At 38.0% G+C, this 9,704-nt stretch overlaps 1 protein-coding gene across 1 annotated transcript; it reads right to left on the bottom strand.

The window, feature by feature from the left end:
* Positions 1 to 2,878: 2,878 nt before the first annotated feature.
* On the bottom strand, positions 2,879 to 9,471 carry gnat2 (guanine nucleotide binding protein (G protein), alpha transducing activity polypeptide 2). The gene is made up of 9 exons (XM_036579756.1): positions 9,354 to 9,471; positions 6,458 to 6,500; positions 5,629 to 5,770; positions 5,289 to 5,446; positions 4,633 to 4,761; positions 4,123 to 4,252; positions 3,603 to 3,756; positions 3,136 to 3,345; positions 2,879 to 2,985 (listed from the first exon to the last, which is right to left on the bottom strand). The coding sequence occupies exons 1-8, from the start codon at positions 9,469 to 9,471 to the stop codon at positions 3,155 to 3,157; spliced, it is 1,065 nt and encodes a 354-aa protein (XP_036435649.1). The 3' UTR covers positions 2,879 to 2,985; positions 3,136 to 3,154.
* Positions 9,472 to 9,704: the final 233 nt, after the last annotated feature.

The following is a 9,704-nucleotide window of genomic DNA, read 5'->3' as shown; positions in this document are numbered from 1 at the left end:
AGCTAGAAATGGACCACTTTATGACAAGCATATTTTATTATTTGGTGTGTGTTCACAATAATTATGTATGGATAATTGTTAAATCAATCCAAGACTGCATGGTACTGGGACTTTAATGCGCAGACCGAGACCATTGTAATAATTATTGTAGAAAGTAATTGTGACACTTGCATGGAGGGAGAAATTTATAAGGTAATTTATTCTATTTCTTCTCTTTTTAAACTGCTGGGCCCTTTATAACCTACCTGAGCGTTTGTCAGTATCTCAGATGTGTTTAACTTGTATAAATCGTTTTTTTTATAGAAATACTCATTTTGCAAAATGGTCTAAAGTGACTCAGTTGTACTGGTTTTCTGTGCTATTACCAGTAATATTAAATATAAAATACAAAAACTAAATACTTAATAAGTTACACTTGCACAATGCCACACTAGAATTTCACAGCAAAAGCTAAAGCTTAGAATATATATTTGGAAACTGTAATTTTAAAACATTGAAGTTTTTTATTAACTATTTGAGAAGTGAACCAACTTCTATGGGATTAGTGTTATAAATGGCCCAGAAATGAAAAGGTGCACTTCACCTTTAAAGTCTTTTATTGTATGTGCTTTGTTTAATCCTGTGGATTTTTGTCCTGTAAAACATACTGACTGAACATGATTGAGTGTTTTGTAACGTGTAAGTGTTTAAACTGGGGAACATGTTCCATCATGTTATTTGATTAAGCCTGTAGCTTGCCGTCTGCTTCGCACAGGTTTACTTTTGTCCAAAGTCACATACTTAGTATAATGCAGTGCATAAAATAGTGTTATTATCCATCTTTGGAAATATGAGTCACATTTTCACAGGTGGATTTTGAGTTATTTTCCTTCACACTGCAGGTGCTTATGTTCTTCTTTGTACTGCTTGAAGACAGTTTTAAACACAGTGCTTTTTGTCTTCTTTTTCTATAATGGGCCACTAATATCTATTAAAACACTGAATTAGAAAATCCAAAGTTTGTCACAAGCTTTTTTGGCAGGTAATGATTGAGAGTGTTACGTTTAGATGAACAGGGGTTTTAGGAAAGATTCTGTCGGATTCTTGTCAGAGCTAACCAGACATGTACTTGTAGTTCACACATTCTGTGATGTGGTATCATCAAAATGGGGTATTACATTGTGCTTGGTCTATGGTAATGTTGTTGTTGTGTTATTGTTATACCTGTAACATGTAAGTATCTGGACAGAGAATTCGGAAGTATTTTCAAAGATGTTTTGGTGCCCTTGTATGCCAACCAAAACATGATTTATAGTAATTTAAATTAGGTTTAAAAAAGGGCTTCATGTGCAAAAACTGGTGACACTATAGACTAGGTAGAAATACACCTCAACCCATGTATGTTTTAATTTTGCTGTTAATAATAATAATAATAATAATAGTAATCTTCATTTATATAGTACCTTTCATACATTAAAAATGCAGCTCAAAGTGCTTCACAGTAGAAAATAAGCAAATAATAAAAATGCAACAAATAAACACAATAGCAGAAAAGGGGATATATTAATAATATCTAAAATACAAGTACAAATACAAACACAATAAAAAATACAACTAGACCAGTATTATCAGTAGCATTTAACACAGTTGTTAATATTTAATAGCATCTTGCTCAGTTTTGAAGGTCTTTTAAACCGTGTGCGGTAAAAAATAATTACTGATAATATTTTGTGTTTGAATTGAATTTGTATTTGTAAAGTGCTTTTTTGTGACTTTGGTGCATTTTTTTCTGATTATTTACATATCAGTAAAAATAACTTGATATGTAATAATAAAAAAAACTTGAAATACTTCACATTTTGTGGTGATTAGGCAGAAACAAAATGGCTTTGAACCTGTAATTATCAGTAGCATTTAAACAGCTGTAAATATTTAATAGCATCTATCTCCGTTTTTGAAGGTCTTTAAAACCTTGGGTGGTTAATAATAATTACCGATAATATTTTGTGTTGGAATTTTGTTTTTGTAAAATGCATTTTTTTCCTGATTATTTACATGTATGTATCAGTAGTCAACTAAAAATAATCTGTGCAATCTGTTTCATTTAATAAGATGACACCAACAGCCCATGGGATGGATGCAAGTCTTTATTTCGTGTTCCTACATTTATAGTCCAGAACATCTCCTCAGATTCAAAACAACGTAACAGGCCACTAGAGTATTTGTCCTTACTGACTTTCATAAATACATAGTTTCTTCATATATATTTATATGGTATCTTCTTTGAAATAGAGATTCACTCTGCTATTCTTATTTACAAAATACACTCCCCTAGTAATTTTATTCTGGGAAAAAAAAATATTTCACATTCTTTAGCATGCTGATTACACTGAAAACAAGGGTGGTTTTGTAATCTGAGTTATCACACATGCAAGTTACTTGTCACCTTTCTCAAAAGAAACTGAAATCCTAAACTGTACATTACATAAAACAAAAAAGCTGTATTGCTAGTCCAAGTAGTGTTGTCATGCAATGATGTCTCACAACCATATGGCTGCAGTTAGACTGGGGTTAAATTAGCATTTTATGTCCTTGACACACAAATGAAAATATCTGGCAGGTTTGACACTATTACAGAGGAAAGCATCTACTTGGAGTCTGTACCAGCAGCTTCAGCTTCAAAACGTCATTTTCTTCTTTTTCTTTTCAAATGCCCCTCCTAATGACTTTAAAAGCAGTTCAAACATATACAGATGATTTATTTAGCTCTACACCGGATAGATCCTTGACTGTTTGGATTGAGGATGACTTGCTGGTTCAGTATGATGGTGAATGGAAGGAGGAAGACTGAGAATATCATTTAGCTGGGAGGGACATCTGACCTCCGTGAGCCCCTTAATGTACAGGTCACTGTCATGCCATCTGTGAGTCCTCTGTCATCGCCTTGGCAGAATCACCAGAGCGATACCAGTCATTCAGGTCAAGGGTGGAAGGGTGGGGGGGATTCTAGAAGAATAGGTCGGAAATGGGAGAGAAGTTAATTTTAGTGCATTTATTTAAATTTTTGTACATTTGTTGTACGTTTATTGAGATTCTTGCTTCAAATAAGCAGAACTGTTCAAGAAGCTAGTTTTATTCTTAATTATATCCACTTGCCTTAAAAAGTGGGTATCCTTTAGAACAGACCGCAGTCCTTAAGGTTCTCTTTGATGATAATGTCTGTCACAGCATTGAACACGATTTCAACATTCTTTGTGTCGGTGGCACAGGTCATGTGCGCATAGATTTCTTTTACGCCTTTCTTCATGTTTAGGTCCTGAAACTGGGTCTTGATGTAGTTGCTGGCGTCTTCATACGTGTTTGGACCTGTGTGGGAAGACACGGTCATTTCAAAAACTACTGGCTGTGACTCAAAAGATCATGTGTTTGACCCTAATACTTCTGCCCCTGCGGAACTGTCCTTATACTTGACTAATATTAAGTTCCTTTAAAAGTGTCAGCAATGATGGAAATTCCCTGCTAGCTAAAATGCACATGGTTCAAAAACAAAAAAGCAGATAAAACTCAACAAGACAGGGATCCAAGTCCTGCTGAACGTTGTAGAAAGAGAAGTCTGTACTTGCCATCATATTCAGGGAAGCAGATGCTGAGGTGGACTTTCTTAATCTTTTCCTCAAAGAGATCTTTCTTGTTGAGAAAAAGCACAATGGAGGTTGTTGCGAAGAACCTGTGGTTGCAGATACTGTTGAATAGGTGGAGGCTCTCGTGCATGCGGTTCTGCAAATTGAATGACGAAACAGAAATGAGTTGGCGAATCCCTCCTTTCACCCTCAAAGACACAACATGTCAAAACAGGTTCAGGTGGCTTTGGCTCTGACTCAAGCCATTTTCAACGGCATAGATTGTCCTCTGCGCGAGAACATTGATTTTTCACAGAAGCGACAGTGATAACTACTTGAACTACGTTGAGGGACTGTACAGGCCCTGCTTAATCATCTCTCAGAAAGAGGCCACTTTGGGCTGGTCCCGAGCTATTCTTTCTTTGGTTCAGAGTGTGCAGTATTTGAGGCACGGGCTTTTTTTAAACGGTTCATTACAACCTCGAACTCGGACTCAATTTCTGGGGCAAGTGAAGGTACTCACCACTTCGTCGTCTTCTACCAACACCATGTCATAAGCGCTCAGAGCTCCACAGAAGATAATGCAGGTCACACCCTCAAAACAGTGAATCCATTTCTTTCTCTCAGACCTCTGACCACCCACATCGAACATCCTGAAAAGAGAGCATGGTCAGTATAATATTGCTTCTGGAAGGAGATGGGAACCAGTTAAACCAGTGGTTCCCAGTCCTGGTTGGAATACTCCCCTTTTCTTAACATTTAGGTACTTTCCTTGCTCTAACACACCAGATCTGACATATGGGGTAATTAACAAACCCCTCTTAAAAGAATGTGCTTGTGTCTGAGCAAGGAAACACTAAAATGTGTTGGCAGGGGCTACTCGAAGACCAAGTTTCGGAACCACTGTGGTAAACCTTCATGCGTTGATTTGATACTTGCAACGCTACCATTTTTATTCTTTTAGGAAACATCCCTTTAAATGCTGTCACACCAAGAAATCTGTGCCCTCAATAGTTATTCTTATGTGGCCCACCTGAAGTGCAGCTCTTTGCAGCCGAACTGCTCCTCAATGATACCAGTGGTCTTGACTCGAGACCTTAGCACGTCCTGCTCCGTGGGGAGGTAGTCAGGTTTGCAGATTCTGTCCATGTCGCTCAGGTAGCTGTAAAATATACATCTGGGTTAACTGACATAACCTTTAAACTGATGTCACTATTTCAAGGATTATATTGGTCCATGAGCTGCTTCTTTTCTGCAGTGGTCAGGATGACAGGCTTCATATGTCCAGTTTAGATATCTTTAGAAGTGACTAGCAATTAGCCAGCAATATGCAATGAGGCAGACAAATGCATAAGCATCATTATCTGATGTTAATGTAGTGGTTCCCCAACCTGGTCCTCAGGGCCCCCCTCATTTTTCCTCATTCCTCTATGTTGTTAGTTGGGTTGACGCGATTATGTATGTCTGGGCCATGAGGTCTGGGTTGGGAACCATTGTAGTATATTGAGTAAAGCTCTACGATCCAGTAGGATTGTGTTTGTTTAAGATGTAGGAGACTAGTTATTTTAAACACAGAAATAATTTTTCCCCTTTACAGGTCATTTGGCAAGTTTCAATTGTATGAGCAATGGACTGAAATGAGGACAGAATAAAAATGGGATGTATAAGTCAATATCATATTGGACTCACTAGCCAGCAGAGTCATTAAGCTGGTACTCAGATGCTCTTTCAAAGGCAGCCTGCACCCCTGAGTCCTTCCACAGCCTCTTGATAACGTCTGCCAGTTCAGGGGGCATGGCGCCGTCCTCGGTGGAGTCCGCCAGGTTCTGCAGCTTCTGACCATCTTCCTACACAATGAAAGGGAAAGGGGGAGACATGAAACCATTGCATGCAAGGTTGTTATTTTTTATGTTATTCTATGGCCGTGCTAGCAATATGTGTTTATCTCTTTGTCAGTGTTGCACTATTTTGCGCCCTGTGCTTGCTGTGATATTGTGCTGTTTGCTTGTAAATGTCTGGAGATGCAAACCTGTGCTGATGGTAATCCGTAGTTGATGCCCAGCATCTCCATGCCTCTAATGAGGGCCAGAGCTGACTGCAGGATGTTACCATAGATGATAGCTTTAAACGCTATTTGTTCTTCTTTCGTATAACCACCTTGATGCAGAATTCTGTAGAAGAGCAAACAAGAGTGTAAAGGTGTTCTTGGAACAAAACCTTGTATCTCCAAAAAAGTCATTAACAAGAAAAATGGATGAACGGGTTACTCTTGTGAACATGACAAATACTGGGACCCAACTTGGAAAAATTTAAATGACTAAAATGTAATGTTTTCTTTTTTCGGAAATGAAAACAGTGATGTCTGGTTGAAAAGTTAAAAAATAAACCTGAATGATTTAATTTATAACATCTTTCAATTTTTGTGACCACATTTCTATTACCACAACACAGCAAGGTTTGAAGACAAATCTGTAAATAATGCATTTTTAAAAATGCAGGTAACTTTTTTTTTTTTTAACAATCTGTATACTGTATGTTTCTAAGCTAATTATTGATTATATATATATATATTTGTCACTTCCCTTGTGTGAATAATTCTTCTTATCACATCACATAGCGTAAACTTATTTACTGCCGTCTGGTGGCGGCAGATAAATATTACAAAGCTTCAGCTTTTGTTATGTTTTTTGATATAATAATAGTAAATCAGAACAGAATGTGAAAGCATGGACTGTACTATACAATAAATAGAATTTGCTTATAAATGTACCTATAAAAGTATATAAGAAGTGTATTTTATTTTACAAGTCTATACTATTATCTTTTCGTTTCAGCACTACTTCAGTAAATGTACTCACTTCATCTGCTTTACAATGGTGCTCTTCCCTGACTCACCAGCACCTGCGTACAGAAAATCAGATAATGAAGAAGAATCAAACCACAGTGTAAGGTCAGAATAATCTTCTTTTTTCCAAGTCATGGCTGACCTCTGACCTCTTAATATGTAGTCTGAACTGTTTTGCGTAAATGATTGTACACCTAAATGTACAGTCTTTTACTTCCATCGTCATGAACATTCAGTTCACAACAATGACCATTTTAAGGTCAGCATTAATTGGTCGGTAAGCCTTTAAAGGAAGCACCTTTGGATTGCCAGTGATGTTTAGGTCAGGAGGAAGACTCGTAACCTGCTTATTAAATGACCTAATTGGATTTGTGGTACTGAAAGCATCTCAAGAGATCACTGACTTTCTGATTCTTTTGGGTGTCGCTGTCAGGCCAGGTCAGGGGCGGGACTGCAGCGTCTCCCGGGCATCAGTCATTCTAAAATGACTTCTTGAGTGAACGGCAGCCTTGGTGATATGCTAAGTGGACCTGCGTCATCGCTGGTGCCATTCTGATTGCTCATCGGCTTAGTTCATTGTCCAGATTAGCTGGGGAACGGCTTCATACTACCTGACTTTCACACTCAAAGACCAGTTACTGCTGCTCTTTACAGATTCTTAGTAGAGAAAGAAATTGGTGCTATGAAGTCGACATATATTGGAAAGACTTAGTTTGAAACCAAAGACAGCCACACAAATCCCATGTGAGCTTTGTTGTGTGTTTAGTCTGCAAGGCTTAATTTCATCTTCTAATTAGTGAACATATATTGACGTGTACAACTACTGGACAATGTTTTTTCTCCAATTTATTCCAAGCACCATCCCCCTCTTTTTTGTAAGACTTTGTAAGATTTTTTAACTTTTTATACAATAAGGGCTTTCACAGTTATAAGGTACGCTATACACATTTGCACAGTGCCAGTGAAATGGAGCTCAAAGGGGATTATAAGGGCAAGAGGACGTATAGGGAAAAACAGGTAAAGCCTGACCTTATGGCTATCTTCCCAGCATACGCTCTTCCTTTTATAAGAGTCTATGTACTGACCATTAATTAATGTTTTGCCATTTTAATGTAGACCAATATCTAAATAATAAAAGGGTGCCAGAAGGGATTCTGCCAAAGAACAACCACTTTCAGTTTCCTGAAGAACCATGTTTGAAAAAGAGATTTGTGAACCTTTTTATATGCATAATATAAATGTTCTTTCTAGAACCTTTAACTTTAAAAAGGTTATTCCCCCTCCCACATCTCCTTTACAAATATGGCTCTCTAATGAACCACCTATTGAAAGATTTTTCAGGGAACCCAAAGTGATTCTTCTATGCCATCGCACAAAGAACCCTTTAGGCACCTTTTTTCAGGCCAGCTTTCTACATGCATCATCCTTTTTGTATTTTCAGACATTTGTAGTTGGCAAACTGACCAATAAGTTGATAAACTGGCCGAGTTATAATTATGAACAACAGGAGTAATAACGGTCACTGGTCCCATGTTTAACACTGGACTTCTGTGAGACCGGCTGAACAGAAGCTTAAGAGGATCTTGGCTTAAATCATCAGAGTAATCGGATTCTGTTCTCACTGACAAAATGTCATGGGCCTTCAGGTTGCGATCTTTTAAGCAGACATCAGTGTGGAGTGTTTGTAAAGACGAATGAAAAAAACTACAGCACAGGACCCTCAATTCAGTCGAACTATCAAGCATATGTGAATCCACAAATCACAACATTAAGTTGAATGAATCAGTAATGAATAATGAACACTGGTAAACTTAAGTAGTACACTGCCATTTACGTGAATACAATCAGTGTATATTAATTGATATAAACATTTTTTTAATAATTTAGTGTAAAAATATGTTTGGGTAATTAGCTCAACTATAATTACCTTAACTATTGTGTTGATGCATAGTGAGCCATAAGAGCTTTTTTTTATGAGCCACTATGCACCTCTTTGGTTACACAATATTTATCTCCTGTAAAACCCTGAAAGCTTCTAATCCTCTGGTAGAATTATGAAATATTCCAGGCAAGTAAAACCTCTGCCTGCCCTCTTTTAATTGTAGTGATTTTTTTTCCTCACAGCAATATCTGTAGCACCATGTGCTGGAGGAACAGAATCATTATGGTAATTAATGTTATGCATTGTTATACTCATGAGATAACCGTGCTAGTAACAGATCCTCTCTCAAAATGCCAAATGTGAGTAATAATATGTGAAAATTAGGTGACATCTGGTTGTTTTAAATCCTTACTGAAAGCAGATTGCACTGCTTACGAATTGTTTAAGCCCCAGTCTGTGCCACTAGTGCATCTTTAGCTGAAGCTTCAAGATACTGATTAAGCCAAGAGTAAAGTATGCTTGTTCCTGGGGGATGTCCAGTGAAAATTATACAAGGTCCAGGACTAAGATTAGTGGCTTTGTGCGTGCAAAATGGATACTTGTTAAAGTGAAATATCTCCATTCAATTTGTGTTGTATCAGTGAACTCAGTACAACTTACTTAATCAGACTAGACCAAATTGTTACAGAACTTCTCCTCCATTAGCATTTCATAAAATCAGTTTAGAGAACACAAGCCAAACAGCCAAAAACTCTTTGTTCTTTGTTCATCTATCTAAGCATTGCTCACGCTGATGAGGATGTTTCACTGAGAAGATAACATCAAGCAGATGTGTAAAAGACTGCAAAGCCTAATTTTCCTTTCTGCAAGTGTTCAGATGGTATGCAGATCTTTAGAAGATCTGTCGGCTACTGAAGTTCAGACTGTTTCTGATCTCTTGCAGCTCCGACTTCACGAGAGAATCTCTAATCACAGTCCTAATGGACATCAAAGTGACAAGAGTCTTGCTAATGACTGGAGCGCTTACCCAGCAGCAGGAGCTTGACTGTCTTTGCTTCCTTATCTGCATCTTCCTGGAGCTGCTTTTCCAGCTCTTTGGACCTCTTGGCCATTTCTTTATCCTCAGCACTTGCTCCGCTACCCATGTTTCTTCCTCTTCCCCTTCCCTGTCAAACTCCTGAAGGTTAGAAATTTTGCCGGCTTCCCCTGCGCTTTTGCGGGCGGCAAAATGGAAATGAATACGGTGCTCCTGATCACCTGGTCTAGGGAGGGTTCTGCAGAGTGTCCGTAAACTTGCTTTAGGTGAGGCTGATGTGCCCCGACTCTCCTCAAGGCGAACAATCAGATGGAGAGTGCTGAAACGCCAAAAGCGAACTGC

This window comes from Colossoma macropomum, unplaced genomic scaffold (assembly GCF_904425465.1).
Source record: "Colossoma macropomum unplaced genomic scaffold, Colossoma_macropomum, whole genome shotgun sequence".
NCBI classification, from domain to species: Eukaryota; Metazoa; Chordata; class Actinopteri; order Characiformes; family Serrasalmidae; genus Colossoma; species Colossoma macropomum.
This window is presented reverse-complemented; position numbering and strand designations above follow the sequence as displayed.

Excerpts from the sequence above, each read along its gene's own strand:
- gnat2 (XM_036579756.1), bottom strand. The coding sequence starts at position 9,471 with ATGGGTAGCGGAGCAAGTGCTGAGGATAAAGAAATGGCCAAGAGGTCC. Across the intron at positions 4,762-5,288 it reads CTTAATGACTCTGCTGGCTA|CTACCTGAGCGACATGGACA; the intron begins GTGAGTCCAATA and ends TATATTTTACAG. Across the intron at positions 3,346-3,602 it reads CTGCTTCCCTGAATATGATG|GTCCAAACACGTATGAAGAC; the intron begins GCAAGTACAGAC and ends CTTCCCACACAG.